General features: G+C 47.3%; 2 protein-coding genes across 3 annotated transcripts in view; both read right to left on the bottom strand.

Moving 5' to 3' along the window:
- ext1b (exostosin glycosyltransferase 1b) overlaps positions 1–2,827 on the bottom strand; it is a 59,732-nt gene extending 56,905 nt beyond the window's left edge. The window contains exons 1-2 of the mRNA XM_062445931.1: positions 2,727–2,827; positions 979–2,500 (exon numbers count right to left, since the gene is read on the bottom strand). Coding sequence (XP_062301915.1) covers positions 979–1,922 — 944 coding nt within the window. The 5' untranslated portion in view covers positions 1,923–2,500; positions 2,727–2,827. The remainder of the gene's footprint in view (positions 1–978; positions 2,501–2,726) is intronic.
- Positions 2,828–18,849: 16,022 nt separating this feature from the next.
- samd12 (sterile alpha motif domain containing 12) overlaps positions 18,850–24,171 on the bottom strand; it is a 53,272-nt gene continuing 47,950 nt past the window's right edge. For both annotated transcript variants that reach the window (XM_062445700.1, XM_062445699.1), the window contains exon 5: positions 18,850–19,525. In XM_062445700.1, coding sequence (XP_062301684.1) covers positions 19,503–19,525 — 23 coding nt within the window. In that variant the 3' untranslated portion in view covers positions 18,850–19,502. The remainder of the gene's footprint in view (positions 19,526–24,171) is intronic.

Genomic DNA, 24,171 nt, shown 5'->3' with positions numbered 1-24,171 from the left:
CAACCAATGTCCCATCAAAGCTTCCATCACTCGGCTTTTATCAACCAATGATTGACTTAGTAGTGTTTAATGAATCTGTCATTCAAACTTTCCTCCATGCAGGGTCTGGGTCCTTACATGCCCAAGTTGAACAAGGATTTACAAAGTATTGAATTCAAGTAGACATTGCGGCCCCCCAAAAAACCCTATCTGTCACTCTAAACAAGACCTGGCAGCAGTCTGACGGTGAATAGCCTACCTGATAAGCCAACTACTATATCAAGCATACCACTGCTCTGAGTGGTTTGGACACTGACACCCCTAAACTGAACTGAGGACTCCTCAATTCCAACCTAATTATATTCACCATTCATATATTTAGTTATAGCCATGGGATATTGGTTTCTGGTTATTGCACAATTTTGACAGGATATTGTAGTTACAAGTGACTGATAATTATGGTTTTGTATGCGGGATAGGTACGTGTATTAGTTTTACATGGTAACAATATGTCTTCCAGTCCACTCTCTGGGTGAGCTAAGCCTAATTCCCATGAAGTATTGAGCAAATCAAACATGTCCGTGCGTATCCTCGGTTGGCTGCGATATCTGTGAAGTGGGCTGAATTCCTTCGGGAGGTGGTGGGGGGGATGACCGCGCTGATTTACGCAAACCCGGAGAGGTAATTGACTGGCTGGAGAGCTCTCCGTTCACGCTTGAAAGAGATCAGGGGTTAGGGGGTGGGACCGAGGATGGATCATAACCCGCTTTGGTCAACGAGAGTGAGGGTCAATGGCTCTAAAAGGTAATAGAATGGGTTCATATCTGCTCGCAAAGCACACACACGATGCGCCACTGGCTAGGACGCATATTCTGTATGAGAGAACACCATTATGGGCCATCATCTTTTAAGATATACTGTAAAAGCTCCAAGTAGACATACTTAATAGGAGACAGATACACACAAAGGCGGCTTTGACACAAATCATTCATAACTCACTTGTCATATTCCGCGTTGTCTTTGTCACAGCGCGCGTCCTTGTGCTTCTGCCAGTCCTTGCCGTGTTTGCAGGTCGTGAGGAGCACCACGTCCTCCGCGTTGTGGACATGGTATAAGGCATTCCTCGTGTCTGACCCAATACCTGTCAGGTACCGTTTCCCTTTGAACACCAGCATATATTTCCTGAAAGGTGGAATGGAGTTGTACTTCAGGTATCCCCTCTCACCGCCGGTTTGCGGGTGCTCCTTGGAAAACAGCGGGATGGACACGTCGAAGTTGGGTCGAAAGTTCTCTGTACTTATGCTGGCCTTGGCCAACATAGCCTGTCCTATGTCGAAGCCAAGGTCTTCCGTGTAGTCCGGCCATGTCCCCGAGTACAGGTTAAATATGAGGTGGTTTCTACCGTTGTTCCAGAGAGCCAGGCTCTGGACCTTGGTTTTGAGATTGTGCACGTACTGTGGCGAGAGCTGGTCCCTATCTAAAGTGTCCAAGCTCAGGATGAATAGACAAGCTTGTCCCGGGTCAGATGTATAGAACCTGGATCCCTCAATGATCGATAAAATATTCTGGTAACTTTCTGAGATTTTCTCCCCCTTTTGCTGGGGGTAGACATAAACTTTGAAACCGTTCTTTTTACATATAGAGAAATCAAAGCACGAATCCATGCGGCATCGTTTGCCTTTGTAAACACTCGTGTTAACGTCCCTCTTCTGCCTGGGAGATATGTGAAGGTTGTATTCCTCTGTGTCCAGTTGATCCCAGGGCAAGAAACGTTGTAACGGGTCGGAGAAGTGTGGCCACGGCTGGTCCGTGCGATATCCATTGCGGCTTCGGTCATGCCGGTTCCTGCCCGTGGCTGGAAGTTGGACCCCACCAAAGTAGAACAGTAGAACTAGACATGCACCGGCGGAGAGCAGGATTAAATATCGTTTTTTGGCCTGCATGTGTCCTACAAATAGGGTCGAGTTGTTTACAAATAAATTTCAAGTGGCCCAAAGTTAGGCTCTCACCACCTCCACCGCTCCGCCATCTTCCAGCCTGCAAGGATTTCGAACTCGCGTTTTCCCCCGTGTTCGTATTCCGTTCCCCTATCCAGCGATTGATCCAGAGCATGTGGGCGATTTAACATGTATTTTCTCGCTCCCCCTATTCTACTTGGACCATTTCAAAAATCGGTGTAGCTATTGCACTCCTCCGGTGTGATATCTACCAACGATCAAATATAAGATGTCCTAATATCGTTGCCTGTGTCCTTTATAGGCTACTGTCTGGTTGTATTCAAATGTAAAAATTCGTTTGGGTAGGCAATCTGATAGAGGTCCGAAATCTCAACACCAACTCTCTCATTCGTGGAGTAGAGGCGGGGGGTTCCTGGGTCTGTCTGCCACGGCGAACACTGAATAGGTACGCTATCCCGCGGTATAGATGTAAAGTCGTTAACACGTTGACCAGGGTAGAACGCCGTCAGTGTGGAAACGTTGAGATCCAGTCCATGGTTCCACTGGACAGGAGACAAGAGAGCCTGGGAAAAAAGCAGTTCATCTGTATAACTGTAGCCGCACGAATCCCTGCATTTCTCTTATTTATAATCCCCAGACAGACCCTCACACACGCAAGAATACAATAATTTCATCGGTGAAGAGGGCCTGACAAGAGAATAAACTAGCGCAACGACCTCAGACAGAACGCGCCGCTGTAAGATATGACTTCTCAGATACACAGAAAACGTTGAAAAGGAGTCCAATTACCAAATGCTCAGTTGTTCCGATTGTTACTCTGTAACATTCCAATCCCGACACGATAGCAGCTGACGCGACATCCCATCAGCTTGTATCGGCTCTGCTCATTGGTCTTTTGCCGGGGCCGGAAAAGGCGGTGCTTATTTATGCACCCTTTCACAGCCAGAGCTCAGCCACCGTCGACCACAACGAATAATAAGGGAAGGGAAGTTCAAGCGAAATAGCTGATTCATTTGTGCTACTGCGGTTCTAAAAACGCGAGAACTGTGATTTACAGTAAATTGATTAATGTATACAAGTTCAATTACAACGCCCTTACGTAAAATAAACAACAAAATAACTGGCTTTTGTAAAACAAAAACAAAAAAGAGCCTTTCTGAATGCATAAAATATCAGTTAGGCTACAAAGCATTAGGTGAGCACACAATGAGCTTGTCGATGTCGACTTTTTTTATACTAGCTTGTTGAACTGGTAATTATGGTGGTAAAGCCTAAATCAATAGCATTACAGTGTGCAAACACCAATATTGAAACACTTAAATATGACCCTGGGCTACAACCTAGCAGACTGGACTGACTGGGTGAAGTGTGGTCCTGTAACTATGATTGATTTTAAGGATTCAAGCCAGAATCTACCGAACTTTAGAGGAGAAAAGGGTTAAAAAGTCAATGAAATCAACAAGTCTTCACTTCCTTCTCCAGTCCAAGGTACTTGAGGGACTTTATGACAGAGATTAATAACACCAAGACTTTGTCCTGGTGTCACCATGCCTCATAAACTTGCCTAATCCACACAGCTGCCATTTTGTGGCACAGCACTCAGACTAGGTGAAGAGGCCATCCTCATTTTTTATCGGCCAATTAGCCAGGGGAAGAGGGGTGGGTGGGTAATTAGAGGTGGAGAAGGAGAGGGGAAGACTGGGAGACGAGCCAGGAGCCTGGGGTTGGCCTGAACCTCACTGCATGCTGGTGAAACACAGGCCAGATCTTAAAACTCTGCCTTCCCTACCCCAAACTTTACCAACTGGCCTTTCCAAATCCATATAAGCATGGACAAGAAGATGTGAGATCCTTTCATTTATACTAACGTGGACATTTAGTTGGATAAGGGGACAAGGACTCAAGGAAAGCCTTTTGAGACTGAACCATGGTTTTGCAATTGTTCATCCCAAATGATTACCCTGTATGATCAGTGTAGGTCCTGCCTAATTAAAACACTACCTCTTATGCTTCCTCCCCTCCCCTTTCCTATGCTTTCCTTGGTCTCCGTTTATCAGAGTAGAGTTGGATTACCAGAAGCATTGTTTTTCTTTCCTTGTTGATAAGCCTAAAGTAAGCCACTTCCTCCATGCAGCGACAGGTTGTCGTGATAAAGGCCACAAACTCGGGCGTTGGTAAACAAATACCCGCCGGCTGGAAGGTAATCCACAGGTTCAGGGTCTCCTAGGCAGACAGAAGACAAAACAGTCTTTGAGAGTCTTCTAGGCGCTGCAGATTGGGCGCTGATAAAACTCCCCTCCTGATGATGTCATGGGCCGTACTCCAACAGTCACAGGCTGGCAAAGGATGTGTGTTATTGTGTGGGTGTGGGTACCCACATGTGTCTGAGTGTGTACCTGTGAGTGTGTGTTTGTTTGCGTGGTCGCAAATACATGACGTCTACTCCTGGAGCCATGTCATCCAGCACACCTTCCCAGGAAGCCAGAGCACAGCCACTCTTGCATGTTTATCCGGAGGACTGCAACGAGTCGGCTAATGTAACAGAAGTTAAGACTGACACAGAGTCTCCCCTAACAAGAAACGTAGCTGTACCGAAGCACCCTCTTCTGCACCGTCTCTTTGGGAGCATGCTCATCTGTACAGAAGTTTCTAGGGTGATGATACGCTTCAAGTTGTTTGGAAAACATACACACGTCAAACTTTTTTGTATCTCCATCCCCTCTAGAATCCGGCGAGATGTGCATGCAAACGTTCAGAGATGTAGAACCTTGAAACTAATGAATTTTTATCCCACTGAGGCACAGGGTTGTAATCATCAGCATTGTAGCTGAAGGTACCTCACAGCAACCAGGAGCCTTTCAGAATGATCCGAGCCACATCCGAACATTTGCATCATGACGTGTAGTTCCTGTAATGTAAGCCTGGGTACATTGCTAGAGAGTGGGAGTGTTATCTTGGAAGTATCTTTCTTCGATTCACACATACACGTACCTCCGGGCAAATGCATGCTAAGTTGCTGTTGCCATGTTTTTCAAAGTACTGAATGCCTGCTTTGTGTGGGATGTGTGCGTAGCTACCTTGCATTTTTTATTTTGTTTCAACTGACCTTTCGACAGCGAAGCTGAGAGCTTGCTTTAGGCAAAGCGAGGGGTTTAAATGTTCAGGGATGTGGGAGGGATGCCACCTTGTTTGCAGGGGATCCAAGAAAAAACAGCCAAAAGCGGCCAGAACTCAAAGAATTTCATTCCAGATACTTCTGGGAATACGCGAAGGAGTCAGTAGAAAAAGCATGGCAGGTCAGACGTGGCTTCAGATGGTCAGATGGGCTTTTGTCCTCATTAAAAATCCCAGGCGTTGCTGACTTTTCACCCCCTCATTATTATTCCAGCACAACTATCTAGGTGGATCCTGATTTGGGATTTTGGTGGTGGAATCACCATTGAGAATAACAACAAATAACAAAAAATAGTTGGTTTCTCCACTAAAATACCCTATCAGATCCCACTTACTATGTGATTTTATTAGCACAAAAAGTGAATGTTAATGCTTTAAAGCCACTGCTTGAGATAAGAGCAGGCTCTCCTCGCCCCTTTGAATCTCCAGTGTCTTGCAGCATCCAAACCTCAGGTCCAATCAGCTGGATGGGGTGCAGAGCTAGGGAGATGGCTGCAGTTTAAACCCATCCAAACCTCAGGTCCAATCAGCTGGATGGGGTGCAGAGCTAGGGAGATGGCTGCAGTCTTAGCATGCCTTCCTTCCCTCCCTCCTTCTCTCCCTCCCTCCCTCCCTCCCTCCGTGAACTAGGGATGAAGGCGTGGGTCCAACACAAAAGAACATAACATAAACAATGAGGTGAAAACCAGCAAGCGAGGACATGTCAAGCTTTTCAGCTGCCTTGACAGTAATGGGTTAATTATGGATGCAGCCCTCAGCTTAGTCTCATCTCCACACTAAGTAGCATAGGCCACTAAGGACTGAGAGCTTCTATGTGCATTACGTTGCTTGCTGGTGTGTTGATTTCAGGGTCAGGTGGGGCTGGAACAGACATCAAGATGTAAATGGCTAAAGTGAGTTAGATCTTACAGGATACCAACATGGTGAAAGTTTAGTCCAGTGGAACTGAAAACAAGACCTAGTCTACATGAATCATCAAGTGAAATTACAGTAATGTGTCGTTATCAGATGATTCAATTCCCAAAACTGCAATGAGAAACATAATGATTTGCAGGCTGAGATGTTGCCATAACTTCACTTCGTTCCTATATTTTGTGTTTTTCCCCACAATATTCATTTTGCCACAGTGTGTTCTATTGATTGATGTTCTAGAGCAGAACACTGAACCATCCAAACACACACAGTACACAAACACATGTACACAAACAAGCGAATAAACAAACCTTTATAAACACACACAAACACCCACCCACACACAGATGGACTCACACAGATGTACACAAGCACAAATATCAAATATGTGCATATAGCCCCGCACACACACCCACACACATACACCACACACATACACACTCCCCTCACACAAACAAACACACGCATACACACCCCACTCCATGTTCTCGCATCTGTCTTCTCTGCTTATTCATGATGTTCTGATTGGCCGGATGCAATTAGCCTGGTCAGGCAGGGGAACTGTGGTGGTGTTTACAGACTAGAAGACACAATGTTCTAGAGCGGTATAGATCTACACTGATGTCAGCCTGAAACAGAGTCTCCAGTCAATACCACAACGGAGGCGAGGTCTAAGGGGAGCAAATGTTACATTTATGGTTTGTTTGCGTGTCTGTGTGTATGCTGTGTTTATCATAGTGTAGGATTGGGCTTTGTGCTGAGTCATTTGGGTCTAAGTGACTAATGATGAAAGACGCTCAACATCTGGACTCATTCATCTCCCATGGCCAAGTTTCTGGGACTTTTGTTCTTTATCTCATATGCTCTCCGTCTCTTCCCTCCATCCCCCACCTTCTCGCCACCCTTCGCCCGTCATCTGTTTGCGTGGCCTCGCCCTTCATCTCTCCTCTCCCCCCTTTTCCTCTGTCACGCCTCATCAACCCTCTCCTCTCATCTCAACTCATTTGCTCCCTAATTTGTTTACCTGAAGAGAAGAAAAAATGTCGAAGGAAAGAATGTAATTTCGGCGTGGGCTGGGGAGAAGAGAACGAGGGAACATGGAAAGAGCTTGCGGGGAGGAGAGAGGGAAACGAGGAGGGCCGATGAGAGGGAGAGAGGTACCTAGTCGTTTTACTCTGGTCTGGTAAAGCAGGTTTGTTGAACGGAAGTCTCTAGTTTGGCCGGTGGAAGGGAGTGTCTGTGCTCAGTAACCAAAGCGACGGTGACTCAGGGACACAGCCTAAGGCAAACACGTCAAACCGAAACGTTTACCATTCTGTATGATCAACCAGTCTCCCTCATCAAAGATTTAGCAAGAAAGGAAATGACGGGTTTAAGATTAAGTTCCCACGGGAGCAATCATTTCAGCCCGCTTGTTTGTTTCATTTTATTACATTTTTATTACCCAACAACTCAGGCGAGGGCAGTAAGGAGCATATTGCTCCTATAACCAGGCAATATGTACACTGTATGTGTACATATTGTCTACAATATGTGTTAGCACAGAGCTTAGTAAATATGAGGGACTGGGATATCTGTTATGTACATCATGCATTGTGTTAAAGCTATTAGGCTTACATAACTGCCGTGGAACTGCCAAGTAGGCCATGGTGATTCAAACTCTCAGCCTCTTAAGGATGTCGTTTCTCAAAATAGTAAGTTCCATACAGGATACATTTCCCAGCCAATCCCGCCCATATTACTGGTAGGAAATAACAGTTGTTTGAATGAATCTCTTCGAGGCAGAGTCTTTTGACTTCTGTGTCTGTGTCTCCCCCCACACACAGACCCCACCTAACTCCTTCGGTATTCTGTGTCACCATAATTTCATGCATGGAGACCATTCACCATCCATCCATCATCCTTACTACAACCCATCATTCACACAGACACACTGAGGCCCCCGACGTTGAGGCTATAGAGAGCCAACATCTCCCCCTCCAGCTGTTTGTCCAGGTCTACAGATGAGAGGCGCCCCACTCTAAATCACCTCTCCTAGAACCGCCCTGAACTCTGTGAAATTGGGAATTTTTCTAAACCTGAACTTTTGGCTTTGCCTTGTGTCAACAGGCAAGAGAGAGAGAGAGAGAGAGAGAGAGAGAGAGAGAGAGAGAGAGAGAGAGAGAGAGAGACAGACAGACAGACAGAGACAGAGAATGGGAGGTACAGAGAGAAAGAGACAGAGAATGGGAGGTACAGAGAGATAGGGAGAAAGAGGATAGAAAGAGATAGGGAGAGAGAAATAAGGGGTAGAGAGGCATAGCGAGGGAAGAGAGAAAGGAGATTTATCACTTGTAGTCAGTCCCCAACCAGCAATGCACAGTACAGTCCTGGGTATAAACAAAGGGCCAGAGAATGGGGGGAAGAGAGGGACAGAGAGAGAGAAAACGAGAGACAGAAAGAGAGAATAGTAGAATGAGAGAAAGAGATGAAGAGAGAAGAAGCTGATTTAGAGACAAAGAAAGAGTTTACCGTAATTGTACGTTAATATACCTTTTCACCATGTTAATGACACAGGTAAAACAAAGGTTTGCCGATGGTGTGAATACATCAACCCAGACATGGACTAACCCATGTCAGATGCAACTCTGCCTCATGCCTTTGAATCATCAACTGCTCTTGAAAATGAAATGACATACCTCAGGACTAATTGTGCACAATGGCAAAAAAAATTGACCTTGGTAACAAATGCTAGAGCTAATAAATAATCTCTCAGTTGAATTGTTACTAATGTCAGAATGTAATAGTAAGCTTAATAGTAAGCTTCTATGGAATGAAACACTACAGTGAATACCAGCGTTATGTATAGTAAGGGTAAAAACCACTTTTCACATACAGGTTAACATTCTGGTTCTTAGAGTGGGTGTGTGTTGGGGGGGGGGGGGGTGGAAGCAAGGTTCTGAGAGAAAATCAGGTCATTCATCGGTCACGGCTATTGAGAGATGCATGAGTGTCAGGACCAGTTCACGAAAGGTTCTTTTTAGTTTGACTGTGTGTGTTCGGGTGTGTGTGTGTGTGGGCGTGCATGTTTGTTTGTTGGCTGGAGTCAGTTCATGAATTTGCCAATACAGGCAGTTATTTCTCCCTTCATCCTCTCCCTCCCTTTACCCCCCCCCCCCCCCCCCCACTTTCCCCTCCTACTCAAGGTTCAGGCTTGCCTGAACAGCTTGTAGGGTATTCCTATCAGGCATTCCATTGACAGCAGTTGGTCTGACACACTGGAAGACTCCGGTGTATGACATGTGGAGCACATTCTTTAGCTGCGCTAAGGGCTGGCCACACAGCCGAGCTACATACAGTACAGCTTGCAGGTGGAGAAAAACATCTCCCAGACATCTCCCAGAGAAAAACCTCTGGGAGATGAGTTCTTGGGTCCAGAGACGTTAGGACAGTCTGTCGTCTCTATATCTGTGTCCTGACTAGCTAGGTATACACTAAAGGGGAGGATGGACTGGTGTGCTGTGTGGGGGTTTGCCTGGAAAAAAAAGTGTGTGTGTGTGGGGGTGGGGGAGGAGAGGGAGGGGGAGTAGGCTTGAAGTCGGGTGGTTCGGAGAAGTGAACAGGAAATGAACTTTAAACCATGAGACACTTGATGTGCGCCTTTGGAACAACAAACCAACCCACGTGAAACAGAAAGCAAACAGAATGAATCGGAAATCTCACACCGTAAAATCACAGACTCCACCTCAGTGGAATACATTTTACAGATGAGAAGGTTGTGCTCATTTTACAGTTCTTTACGTCGGTTGCATCGCACACGATTATCAAGTAAGGATTCTAGCAGAAGCCATCTGAAAACCATCAGCTCTTTTACCTTTTAGAAACCATCCTGAAACGCAGCCACCATGTATACAATCTTAAAGCTATTAACCCAAAAAATATCTAAGTACATTTTGATAGTAAAAATGTATGCACAGTGCTTGGAAACTGGTAACTCAACTACAGGTTGTGACCTGTTGATTGGATGATTCCAGTTAAAACCCCTCCCCTTCTTACCCAGTTACCCAAACACCAACCAAGACCAAGACATGCTGACGGGGCATTAAGGCCTTACAAAAGGAAAACACACAACCAAAATAGAGTTTATAATAATAACAACCAATAGCTGTGTTCCAGTCACACAATGTCCCTTGTCTAACAAGCTGACACACCACTTTTTTTACCTCTTAAAGTTTGGTTTGACATGTTAAAGCCTTATCAAGGCTTTGTCACCTTAGGTAAGTACAGCGTGACCCACATGCAAGAAATAGAGTTCTCTCCTCCGAGTGAGTAATTAATCACGTTGAGCCCTAACAAAGTGCTTCCATCCCAGGTAGTTAGCGAGGGTGGGGGTGCGTGGGCCAATCATGACAGCCCCTTTCTCCCCTCTCCTCTGCTCCCTTATGCATCCTTCATTGCCCCCCTTGTTACGATGGGCGGGCCGCTGTCATTCTCAGCTCCTCGGCAGACTAAGGGATGAAAAAGAGGTTCAGGAGCGGGAGGTAGGGGGGAGGGGCAGGGGCTGTTATCGTAGACATCCTTGCAGGATTGCAAGAGCTTATTATTATCAGGACCTGATGAATCCAGCAGAGGATAGGACTGGGGGTTGTGCTGTGTGTATCATTTCCGTGTGTTTCTCTGCATGTATTGTAAGTGTGTGTACACATTCTGATTTCAATGCCTATTTTTGCCCGCGGGCCAGGCATCTGACTGCAAAAGTGTTGTTTTACGTCAACGGGATTTCATATGTGTGTGAATGCCAGCGCCCATTTGTGTATGCATGTGTATGCCATTGAGTGTGAGTGTGTGTTGGCCTGTGTGCTTGAGGGTGTGTCCCTCTCATGTTGTCTAATCCAGTGGCCCAGTCATCCCAATGCTCTATTCAAAGGTCTAATATGAAGGCAGTGAAGCTGTCACAGCACATCATGGTGATACTGGATATTAGAGGAACAGAAAGCCCTCTGTGTGAGCGGGCATACCTGGCCAGTGACACAGCACTCCCCTCTTCATGCATGGATGTGCTGCTCATGTGCTAGTCTGTACCGGCGGTACCACGAAACAGATCTGTTTCAGCATCAGTGGGCTCAGGAGCCAGTCTTTAATGTGCTAGTTTTCCTAACTAACTGTTGGTTTTGCGTTTTCGAATCCCAGTGCATGCTGTGTTCTAAGTATATGCGTTATCCAAGGTTTACAGTCAATATAACACCGACAACGAGAGCTGAGGAGAAATAAGCGAGCCTTTGGTTTAACAGTTGGGGATATGAGAGGTCAATGAGGTGAGAGGAATGTTGGATGTGAAGATGTGTTGCTTCTATTCGGGGAGTCAGATGGCTGAGCGGTGAGGGAGTCGGGCTAGTAATCTGAAGGTTGCCAGTTCGATTCCCGGCCCTGTCAATTGATGTTGTGTCCTTGGGCAAGGCACTTCACCCTACTTGCTTTGGAAGGGATGTCCCTGTACTTACTGTAAGTCGCTCTGGATAAGAGCGTCTGCTAAATGACTAAATGTAAATGTAATGTATTCGGATCTCTCCTCTGAGACGGCCATTTTGGGGGAAGGATGACAAATGAGGCGAAAAGGCAGACAGAGGGAAAGCCCAGGTTGTGCCTCACCTCCCTTGATCTCCCATTGGCTGACAAAAACCCCTCACCTTCCTCTTCTGCTCTGTTATTGGCTTGTATTAACCCCTAAGATCCCCCTCCGGCTCTGCGATTGATTCCTGTCATCCATCCCGGTAGCTCTGATTAACCCCAATCTTCAACTCAATGCTGCCCCATCATCAGTCAGGCTCTTCCATTGGCTACTATTGACCCCATTGCTACCAGCCGCTGACGCATCGTTGCTGTTGGCTCTTCCCAGGACAAAATGCCAAAATGTAATGTTGTTTCCTTTTCTACACAGCCCCCCCCCCCTTCCTTCTGGGGTGCTGGATCAGCTGAGCACCATCAGGGGCTGAGCCTTGTCCTGGTTGCCACCACAGCCCCAGCTGTCGCAGTGGGGAGCTGTGCCAAGCCTGATACCCGCAGGGCACAGAGGGTCCAGAGGATGCTCTCGCTGCCAGCTGCCCTGCCAGGCCAATCCCCCCACCTCCACACACACACACACACACGTGCACTCAGGGACACACACCACACACTCAGAAATAGGAATACACATACAAACACACACATACGGACACACACACGCACACAGTGGGCACACACCCAAAACTTCACATGCTGTCCCAGTCAACAGGAGTGTCAACAACACTGTGCTCTCTGCCTGGATAATCCCCCATCTCCTGGGTCTGCTTTGGGACTCATGACCTTGATCAATACATCAATCCTCTTATTCAATCCGGCGTCTTAACTAGGGAACAAGTCACTGTTAATTTCACAAGGAAAGGGAGGAGGGAGGAGAAGAGGAGAGGGGGAGAGAGAGGAGGGAAGAGGAGGTGGGAAGAGGAGAGAGGAGGAGGGCAGTGGAGAGAGGGGGAGGGAGGAGAAGAGCGTAGTTTTTCCAAACTGGCCAGTTGAGTTTCAGAATCCCAGCGTGTGGTTTCAGAGGAGGAGCGAGGGGAAGGGAGGAGGAGGGCCAAGGAGAGAAGGGAGCATGGGTGGAGGAGGCAATGAACTGTGCCCTCTCTATTGTGTAACCACTGTGAGAAAGTGGTGCCATTTCTAGTTGGTGTCTAAATGGCACGTGGCCACTGGGTGTGACACAGGGAGACCAGTAGCACACAGACACACCTGATCCCTACGGTGTCACTCACACCTACTCATTCTCTTTCTTACCAGCCTACCAGATCAACGACAAGAGAGAGTCATGAGTCACATGCACAGCTTCCTGGCAGTCAACTCCTCAATGTGACCGTTGGTATGATGAAGAAAGCACATCACTCCAACACACTCTGCTTCTGGTCTCCCTGGAAAGGTTTCACAACAGCTGGTGGAATTAAACCCTTTTGTGGATCTGATCTGAATTCAGCGGCGCAAGATAAGGAAGTAGGGAGTCCTGGTGCTGTCCTCGGTTGACCTTGAGGTCACGTGGGGTCAGTGTTTTTGGCGTGTTCTAAAGCTTTGAGGAACATAAGGGTTGGCTCTGCATTTTCAAACAGGCTGTTTATCATAATCCTCCCTGAGAACCTGACATGCTCTGTCTGGACACTGTTCTGGTCAGCATCATTGCGGTTGAGCTACTCCAGCCGAAGGAGGAGGAAGTGAGGGTGGCTCTTCACGAGTGCAGTCACCAGTGGAAAACCCCTTATCCTGACACTCATACACACAGGTGGGACACCAACAAAAGTTGTTTGGATGAGTACTGACTCACATACACATAAAACAGTTACAGTCAACACAGCCCTGTGTGACGCACACACACACACACACTGGTCCAGTATCCAAGGTTATATATTAGAGAATTTCTCCCCACAGGCTCAATATTAAATCATCTTTCACTTTTATGCACGTTATCATCATAGCTTCCGTGCTTGTGTTCCAGTTCCATTCATGGGTGAAACTGGGCAGCCATCTTGGATCTGGAGGGGGTTAATGGGGCCAAGGCAGAGCCCGGGTTTGAGCCGTGCAGAGTCTGTCTGCTCCTCATTAGTGAGCAGTGTAACAGACCTCCCCACCCCCCAGTCCTTCAGATTGGGCCAAGACTCCTCACCCAGGGTGAGGAGGGAGAGGGGCAGGGGGAAGGTGAAGAGGGGAGAGAAAGCGCCGGCGGATATCATTAGGGGCCGAGCGCTGGACTTTTAACGAGGAGTCTCACAGCACCCCTCCGTCCTCAGTGGCGCCTGCCGGCTGGAGGCCCCTGGGTACAGGATCCCCACTGTGCCCCGTTTGGGCTGTTCCATGGCTTAACAGAACTGTGCGTGTGTGCGTGTGTGTGTGTGTGTGGGGGGGGGGGGGTACACTGTGCCGGTAGGGCTTCTCACTGTTTCTACGACTACCGGTGGTGATTCACTCTCAATCTCACACGCACATACACACAGTATTACTATACTTTCTCTCCCTCTAACGCACACACACACACACACAAACAGATGCATACATGCAGTATAGACAGTACTCAATCACACACACACATAAAAAAATTACTGAACTTTCTCTCCGACACACACAGTCACATACATACAGTACTCTCAATCACACACACACACCAGCCTCAGCGGAGAAAGCTTAACCGCATGCTCTCTCTTATACTTGCCTCCCCCGTCAAGGGCATAATTGACTCTCCCTGACACATAAACACAGTGGTAATAACCCCCGCCTTGCCCTTGATGTCACACACTGGCTGGACACAGCCGTTGCTCACTGGGCTCTCACGCAGTGTGGGGCAACAGGAAGTCCACCAGAAAGCCCTTCCCTATCTGCGGAAAGCCCACAGTCTGCCTGGAATCATCAACACAGTGAGGAACTTTGAGGAAGGGGAGGGAGAGAAGGAGGGCGATTAAAAAGTGGGAAAATACAACAGAGAGGGAGAGAGGTGGTGAAGGGAGAGGGAGTGAGCAGTAGGGGGTGGGAGAGAGAGAGAAACGGAGGGAGGGAAGGAGGGAAGGAAGGAACTAGGGAGGAAAAGAGGGAGGGAAAGAAGGAGAAAGGGAGAGGACCTTGCTGGAGTCAGTAATGATGAATTAGCAGCCATGTTGTGACTTCCTGTGGAGTGGACAGACACACTAGTTCTGGGCCGAGGAGATAAACACAGTGGGGCTGACAGAGAGAGAGAGAGAGAGAGAGAGAGAGAGAGAGAGAGAGAGAGAGAGAGAGAGAGAGAGAGAGAGGGAGAGAGTGAGATAGAGTGTGAGAGAGAGTGAAAGACAGAGAGTGAGACAGTGTGGAGTGGGAGGAAGAGTGAGGGAGGGTAAAGGGGAGAGATAGGACATGATAATGAGAGCAGGACAGGAGACAGGGCAGTGGGGTGAAAGGACGATAAGGAGGGAAAGACAGAACAAAAGAAAAGAGTGCATCGAGGACAGATAGAATCGGGAAAGCTAAGAACACTTGCAACACACACCATGAAAAAACAGCCCCAGTTCAAAACAAACATTGTGTACTGACAAGTCAAACAAGATAAGAGATGTCAGAGAGCGATAGGGGAGACAGGGAAAAAGAGAAAGCAAAATGAGAGAGAATTCATGATTCCCTTGGTAAGTGAACTGGTCTCACCCTAACCAAAAGTACAAAGACACTGGCTCAGTGCTGCATCACACACAAACACAAACAATCACACCGAGAAAGGGAAATCGAGAAACAATCCCCCTCCACGCACACACACACGTTCACACACACACACACACAATGTCACCAGGGCATTTCCCTGATGCAATGTTGAGCTTGACACTCCAAAGAGGATCAGTGCAATGTCCCAAAATGTTTAATTCATAGACCAGCCTGTGTGTTCGACACAGAACAAGTGAGAACGAGAAGAATGATGAACAGAAGAGATACTCAGAACAAGAGATGAGAGGTAGAAGGACATCCAAAGACATGAGACAGGCCAGGAGGAGAGACAGAGACAATACTTGATATAGATAGAATTAGAATGACCCATGAAACTGAGCCAGGGAGAGATGAGGGTTGAGGGAGCGAAGAGCAGAGGGGTGTGGGAGGGAGGGAGCGAAAGAAAAAGGAATTGTGCAAAAGACGGAGAACAGGGGAGTTTTCGAGTGCCGAGAACGTGTCTGCCAGGTCTCAGGGGATGCACTGAGTCCTGGTGATTTACTGTCATCTCTGTCTTTCTCTTCATCCCTCATTCCCCCTCCTCCTCCTCCCCCGCTCCGCGACATGGCCCAGGGTAAGTGAGTTTTAGCATGGATGCCAGCGGTGCGCATACTGACGCTCTCACCTCCCGCGCCTGTGTGAATGTGTGCTCGTGTCATTGTGTGTGTGTGTGCTTGTGTAAACGTGAGGGTGAGGCTGCTCCCAGTCATTTCCAATTCTGATTTACAATGCTTGTGTGCTCTGGGGGGCTAGAGAGGCTGGGGAGCGTCAACCCTCGAAAACTGTTTACCTGGCAGCACCACAGTACCTGCTGACTGCAGCGTTCATCACGTCACCCAGCACCAGCCCTAGGACCTAGCCTTAGTCCTAGATGTAGCCCCAGTCCTTAGCCCAGCTTTAGCCCTATGCCGTCACTCTAGTTTTAGCCTCAGTTCTAGTCCTAGATCCAGCCCCAGTTCTAATCCAGCCCTAATCATTGTCCTAGATCCAGTCCCATTTACTTGACTAGATCAAGTCCCAGATTTAGTCCAAGCTGTTAGTCCTAGATCCAGCTTCAGTTCCAGACTAGAAGGCCATCTGCACAGACTCCGCCTCTCTTCAGATGGCCACATCCCTGCATCAGAGTGTGAAGGACAACAACTTTGTGCAAACATGATGTAAAACAGTACAGTTTATTCTGTTTTGTTAAAAGCAACTTCCTGACAGAATTTAATGCAAGGCAGCCAGAGAGTGCTACTGCTAATCAAAAGGATTTCATTGTTCAATACAATATATGTGTTTTTGAACCATAGAAATAGAATCAGCTTTTTGGCGTGCAACAAAACAAGACAACACAACGATGGTTAATTAGTTTATTCATATTTATGCATGGTAATATTCACATTTGTCACAGATGAACATGAGTATGCGCCCTGTCTGCATGAGGGGTTTTCATGCCTGCTGGAGGCCGTTCTCCAGAACAGGGTGACAACATGCTGCTGATGTGGCAAAAAAGTTTACATGTGTAGCACACCCAGGTGAGGTCTGTGTGTGTGTGTGTGCAGTGGTGTTTGTCCTTATGTGCCAGTTTAGGTATATTTGTGTGCAATGTCTATGTTGGCTGAAGTAAATCTCTAAATTCTGTTTCTATTTCAAAATGTATCGAGTGCGTGTGTGACTGTATGTGTGTGTGTGTTCCGTATCTATGTGTGTGACTGTATGTGTGTGTGTGTTCCGTATCTATGTGTGTGACTATGTGTGTGTGTGTTCCGTATCTATGTGTGTGACTGTATGTGTGTGTGTGTTCCGTATCTATGTGTGTGACTGAGCTGTTATCTGTTTGGTGCAACAACATGGCACAGATTGGTATGTTTTTGTCTTGTGTCAGTGTGTCCTGGTAGAGACTGGATGACTGCGGATGAGTTCCAACTAGCTAGGAAGAATCAGGTGACTGTGGCAGGAGCCAGTTGGGGCAAGCCCTGGGCCACCTTGGCAGGGCCATGCCAGCGTGGGCGTTTGGATAGTCACATAGTAGGTTTACCACAAATTTCGATGCAGTTATTTCAGTTCAGCAGTGTTAAGTTTTCTGTTGAATTTGATTCTACTTGATCTACTACTGATGCGGTCTTGAACTGTGTTGACAACAGCCATTTCTGTCTAATTTCTGCCCTTCTAAAGCCATTTAAGACCGTCCTTTTAAAATCCACAGCAAATTCCCCACTTCACTGAACAATTCTTGTTTCATCTATCCTTAAGTGAACACTCTCCATCTCAAAATCGTCCGCCCCCCCCCCCCCCCCACACTGTTGAAGGTGACAGTAAACGGACGTGGGGACGGACGACCCTTGGTCTCCAGAGATGGGCGGAGACACCGGCCGTCTGCTCAGCCGTGAAATAAGTCCTGGTGTTTCACTGTGTTTCACGCCTTCCTTCCTCTCCTGAGGGCGGGGAGGCTGTGCTACGTCGCGGCCCTGGAATCCCCGCAATCACTCAATCAATACTGTTCAATGTGCTCTACTGGGCCAGGCATACGCAGAGGGCCAGCTCCCCTACCCCATGTGGGTGACTCCGACACAGCACACTGGAGCACTCGTGTCCAATTAAATTCCTTTACACTTGATGGGCCTCGAGGGCTGGAGTCAGCAGCTTTCAGCTCCTTCTTGGCGGCCATTTTATGTTTTTCCTGATTGCCCTCTCAATATATTTTGATGGTGATGGTGATAAATTCTGCTACACTGGTGTTGGTACAATATTTTGTACAGTAACAGTAGCATAAATCATTATACTGGCTTGATTGACATATCATTATAGCTACAGGGTTTCGCTACACACACATACAGGTAACTATGGCCCACACTACGACAGAGCTATTGGCTGCAGGACATTACTTTCCCGATGTGCTTTAAAATACAGTTAAAATGCATCATATATCAACAGTGAACGGCCATTTCACATAAACAGCAAAAATCAGTTCAACAGAGATTTAGATAAATACAGATGTTCTTTAAAAGACTGACACACACCTGGATAGTTTCTTTTCCACACACCACCTCGCCTTTCGAGACTATTTTCAATTTATTTTTACATCTAAAAATAGTTTCAAGCGGCGAGGAGAGGATTGAGGGAGAGGGAGAAAGAGAGGGGGATACTTCTGTGAGGGGTGTGATCTCTATCTGCTTTTCATCTGAAGAGAAGCACATTTGTGAGCCCTTTTGCGTTACCAGTTCCTTACTCTGAACACCTGACCCCCCTCTTAGTTGCCAGGTCATTTTACTGACGCGCGTCGTTCTGATGAGGTTACCAGTTGATTGCACATCATAACTGGATGCTTCTGGGTTGCCAGGGGATTTCAATAATCCACAATAACACCATCCTGGGGTAGACAAGTCTTTTCTTAAGTCAATATTTAGATTCTGGGTAAAGTACGCAGGCTATTAGGCAGCCCGGCTCTTTAACACATCTAGTCTTTTCACGGTTACCAGGTTTTCTCTTAACACCACTTGGTGTGTTCACAGTGAATTTTTATCCAATGAACGGGGTTCTCTGAGAGAGTGTGTGACCCATCAAATGAGGAGAGAAAGAAAGAGAGAGAGAGTCAAGTAAACAGGAAAAACAACAAAGTCATCTGAAGAGGTGAGCCCAAACTCTGATCATTTACAGAATAAATGAGGACAATAGAGACAGGAAATGTGGGGGAGAGAGAAACAGAGCAAGAAAATAAGAGCGAGAGCAGAAATAAAATCTTGCTCTATTCTGCTGATGTTCGGTTGAGAAATAGATAAGACATACAAAAAGGGTCTGGCAGTCTGTACAATGGCCGTTATAAGACTACATATAGGGACACATTGGCTCAGTAGTTTATGAAAGGGTGGGGGGGAGGTAACATGAGGAAGGACAGTCAGACATACAGACAGTCAGACATACAGACAGTCAGACATACAGACAGTCAGACATACAGACAGTCAGACATACAGACAGTCAGACATACAATCAGACAGTAAAGTGCTATGCTGGAGATTTTCACAGACAGTAACTAAGAAGTATACATTTTAAGTTAACTGATGTGCCATTTCACTCAATTTCACTGGGGGAGGTTGGGGGGAAGGTGGTGATTGGGGCGGAGGTGGTTGGGGTGGGGGACTGCTGGGGGGGAGGTGGCGGCGGGCATCAGGCTGCAGAGTTGAGATTGGTGCTCCAAGGAGGCCAGGGGGTCAGAGGTTAGGAGGCGTGGCCAGAGGGATTCTGGGTACTGTAGGCCGGTGTGTCCTGGATCGTCAGTAGCTACGGTGAACACTCCAGCGAGGCTGCAAAAGAGAGAGAAAGAGAGAGAAACAGGGATATAGAGGGATAGAGCAAATGGAAGTGAATGACAGATAAACAGAGGAGAGAGAAAGGCAGGAGAAGAGGAAGGGAGAGAGCAGGGAGAGAGAGAGCATGACGTAGACGAGAGAGGAAATGAAGAATTGCAGATCAAACAGAAAAAAGAGAAGGGCGAGATAACAAGCGGCAACATGGGGAAGAGCAGAAATGGATCAGTGGGAGGGAATTAACAAAATAGAGGAGAGGAGGAGATAAGAGAGACGGAGGGCATCAAGAGAGAGAGAGGGAGGAAAAAAAGAGAAGAGACATAATTATAAAATGGCAGGAAGAGAAGAAAATCAATACAGAGAGCATCATTGTGCTCCCAGACACACAAAAGGAGGTGGTCTCACACACACACGCACACGCACACACACACACACACACACGAGCACAAACATGCACACGCTTTCCGACTTCTGAAAGGCAGGGGAGGTACACTGAGTCAGGCAGATTGGCGCATAGAGACAAGCGACATTTAAGGCACAGTCTCGACGTGACGTGGTCACACGTTGACACATGCCACCCTGACTGACAAGCCAACACCAGTCTCTGAAAGGGCACTCCTACACCTGACGGACGTGCACATAGACGCATGGCAGACACGTGTGCACTTCAATCATAATACGACGACATCGTCATCATCTTCAAATCAACACTACCAAATGCGAAGACACGTCAACAGTTTGTCGTCGTGAAATTCATCTCAGCCAAATGCATTTATCAAAGAAGCCAGTCAACGCGACGTACGTAATAACGTCAATGACATTTCAATTGTTGGAGGACACCTTGGCAGTGTTGTCACACCCCGCACACATGGAACCCATCTTTGATTCATTTTCCTACGGATGAACACCACAGCGCTGCCGTTTCTTCAGCGACCTCACACTCATGTTAACGGCATGTCAGTCGACGCAAGGACCCTGCGCGCACACAACACACATGCATACGCACACACACAAATGGCTGTCTTATCAATTGTGGCGGGACCACACAATAGCTGAAATGCATGGCTGTGTTGGGAGGCCTTGGCAGGCTGTCAGAATTAAAGAGGTGCTTGTGAACGCCCCCCTCTTCTCTGCCGGGAAAAAAAAAAAAACAATACTCAAGGTTCTCTCTATCTGTCCTCACACGCACGCACACACACACACGGACGTGCACATGCACACCACTCTCTACAACAACCAGGCATATTGTTCGGTCGCTGTGAAACAGAGGGGCGGCCCTTTCAACGACGGACCCCATATTGTATTTTCAATTCATGTCAATGTCACATTTTCCATCTGCCCGCTAGAAAAAGAAATGGAAAAAGTCCAGCCTCAGGACGCCGGTTTTGTATTGGTACATTGCATCCTAAACTATTTAACATACTGTAGATTATGACCTCATAACTGTACGAGCACTCTTCCATACAGTTGGTTTTAGAGGGACAATTAGGAAAGGTAATCTCTTTGAAAAATGAAAAAGAGATCAGAATGACTTTGAACTTTTCTTTGATCTAATTACTATAATCAGTCCCGACCAAATGAAACATGGCAGTATATAAATACGACGCTGACATGTAAATGTGTTTGTGTGGATCTAATTGTGAGGTCGTCTGTTTCTGTGTGTGTGTGAGTGAAACACATGTGAGTCTGCAGGTGAATTTTACGTTGTGAATTTGTGTCCATTTACGTGTATCTATTTGTGTGTCTGTGCGCTCTCGTGTGTGTGTTTGGGTGGGAGAGAGAGAAAGCACTTCACCCCTCACCAGTTCAACTAACCAATTACATGGCCCACTCATTCCATTTACTGGCCAAACAGTGGCACAGGTTTATTATGAATGTACCGTGCACAATTATTTACAAACACACACACACACAAACGCAAGCACTCATCCGCAAATGCACCTCCACGCACACACACATATGCCCATGCACACACAGGCAGCCTGTGGTGTCTGTGCCTCCAAGCAGCAGAGCTGATGATGAATGTGATTGTGCAGTATTAACAGACGAGCAGTCTGTGAAGCAGATATCCTAACCGCGGGATCCGGGTGAGCTCTGGTGGAGGAGAAAGGAGAGCCGAAGGGGAATGTACATTTACTCCATCCTATTTCTCCTCCTCCCTCCCTCTTCCTTTCTGCTTTTTCTTCATCTCTGCATTAATAATCAGGTACACGCACTCCATATACATATCTCCCTCTGTGCTTCTTCCCTCTCCTCTAAAGTGTGAAGAGCGGTGTGGCAGGCTCGGTTGTGTCTCGGACCTATCTTCCTCAAGGACAGAAGGGTGTGTGGACCGATGTTTGATATGCGCACTGTCACATGGTGGGACCTCGTGGTGGGTTTCACCCAGACCTACACTGTAGTGTTGTACATTTGATTGCCCTTCATTTGTGCTACAAGCTCAACTATTTGCTTGAGCACATGCACTTTGACTTGAATCTAGTCATGAATATGGGCACACTTCTACACAGACACACACACACACACACACACCAGGATATTGTTGTGAGAATCTGCGCCTCGCAGAGAGGGTTTTGTCGTGTGCGCTTCAAAATAGGTCATCCTGTTCTGGAGCTGTTAGCGAGTTTCCTTCTTATCCTGCCCTGAATTTCAAAACCATAAACAAAAAAGAGAGGAAGTTTTCTCAAAACAAAAGCGTCTCATCAGCAGAGCCCGGTGAGCTTAAGTAAATAAATCAGTTTAATGCAAAGAGGTAGAGAAAGAGAGAGAGAGAGAGAGATGGAAAGAGGGAGATATAGAAAGAGAGAGAGGCAAAGGTCTCTGTGTTGTCGTACTCCTGCCGCACCCAACCAGAACTTTTGGTCCCGGTAAACACAAGTCCATGTTTTTGTCAGAGAGACGAGAGAACTAAAGTTCTGTCAGTGTGTGTGGTTGACGGGTTGTGTGTGTGTGTGTGTTTGTGGCGGGGGACCAGATATAAAGATAGATCATCGTTGTGTGATTGTTCCGCGTTTCAATTTCCGTATGGCGCATTCTTATCTCCCTGCAGGGTTCCTACTTAGCTCAGCAGCGTTCCTCTGTTCTACCCTCTGAGGCGCAGGAACCCACCTCGCCCAGCTCCCAGACACTCGCACAATGGGAGGAACGGTAGAAGATGGAGAACAGAATAATATGCAGATGTGTTTGCGTGAGTATTTGTGTGAGAAAGAGAAAGGCAGAGAGAGAAAGGCAGAGAGAGAAAGGGAACCATGTAACAGCTTGTGCTCATGCCCGGAGCATCCCTTCTGGTGGTTGCAAGAAATCTGATCATGTTGACAACGTTGATGTTGACAACTTTCCGCACTAACTACAGTGATTACAACACTGTTTGCAATTAGCGGGAATGTTAGAAAGCAGCTATGCAGTTGGCTGCAGACCAGACTGGAGCTGTTTTAGGGAAGAGGTTGGATAGGAAAGAGGTTGGAACTGTGTTGGTAGTAACCGAGGTGAACTTTGACTTAATCTACAGTTGAATGATGACTCTGAGCTCTTTTTCTGCTATTCAACGGTACTGAGGTACAGACCCTGCATCTTTTTATAGATAGGGAGGTGTGTTTGAGATGTGCGTGTTTGTGTACAAGATCCGGTTTCTGTGTGCGTGTCTCTGAGCATGTGCGAAAGCATGTGTGTGTGTGTGCTTGTGGGTGAGAACAGGTTTCTGTAGCATGTGTGTTTCTCTAAGTATGTGTGTGTGTGTGTGTATGTGCCAGCCAAGCCCTGTGTGGGCCCAACTCCTCCTGACTCTGACAAATACCTGAGGAAAGACACACAGTCGAGAGCCTCGCTCACCCGGCACGTCATTAACCTTGTAAAACCTCACCTCGCGCCCGTGATTAACGACGCCCCATTATGTGCTATTACACGCCATCACCAGAGGTGCCCGCCTCCCATACACGCCAGCTTGCGACTGGGACAAGAGGGGGGGTTGGGGAGGGGGGAGTAACTTCCGCAGAGGGCGGCGCAGGGGCGGAGCATACTCCCATAGGACCAGAGCTGAAAACGTCTACTTCCTGTGTGGCCCGATGCCAGATTACAGCCTGACGATCTTTGTACAGATTAGACCCGGAGTCCCTTCCAGCGTCTGCAGGACTGCACTTAATTTGTGCGCCCGACTTGAATTTGTGATGGCATGTGCTAGGTCTCACCTGCTGCTGAGCTATGGGGTGTGAAGTTTAAGGTTTGCACACTCTCCTTCCTGCCTGTGACAAAAGGCGTTATGTTTCATTACAATGGAATGCCGAGAGTCCCAATGGAGTCTCCAGGATAAGCAGAAACCCCCGACCCAGAATCCAACGCTTTGCATGTGAAAGGGAGGGTGGGGAGGACTGAAGGGAGGGGCGATAAAGAAGGGAATGAGAAAAAGGACAAAGTGAGAAAAAGAGAGGGTGTCAGGGAGGGGAGGATCTGTGGGAGAGAACAGAGTGGTGGAGGGACGGAGATATGGAGAGGAAGAGAAGAGAGAGAGGGAAATAAAGTCAGATAGAGAAAGACACAGAGAGAGCGAGGATGAAGGAGAGAGAGAGGGAGAGAGAGAGACAGATACAGAGAGAAAGAGAGAGAGAGGATGAGGGAGAGAGAGGGAGGGAGTAGGCAGTCAGAGATGG

The sequence above is a fragment of the Osmerus eperlanus genome, chromosome 20, assembly GCF_963692335.1.
Source record: "Osmerus eperlanus chromosome 20, fOsmEpe2.1, whole genome shotgun sequence".
Classification (NCBI taxonomy): Eukaryota; Metazoa; Chordata; class Actinopteri; order Osmeriformes; family Osmeridae; genus Osmerus; species Osmerus eperlanus.
This window is presented reverse-complemented; position numbering and strand designations above follow the sequence as displayed.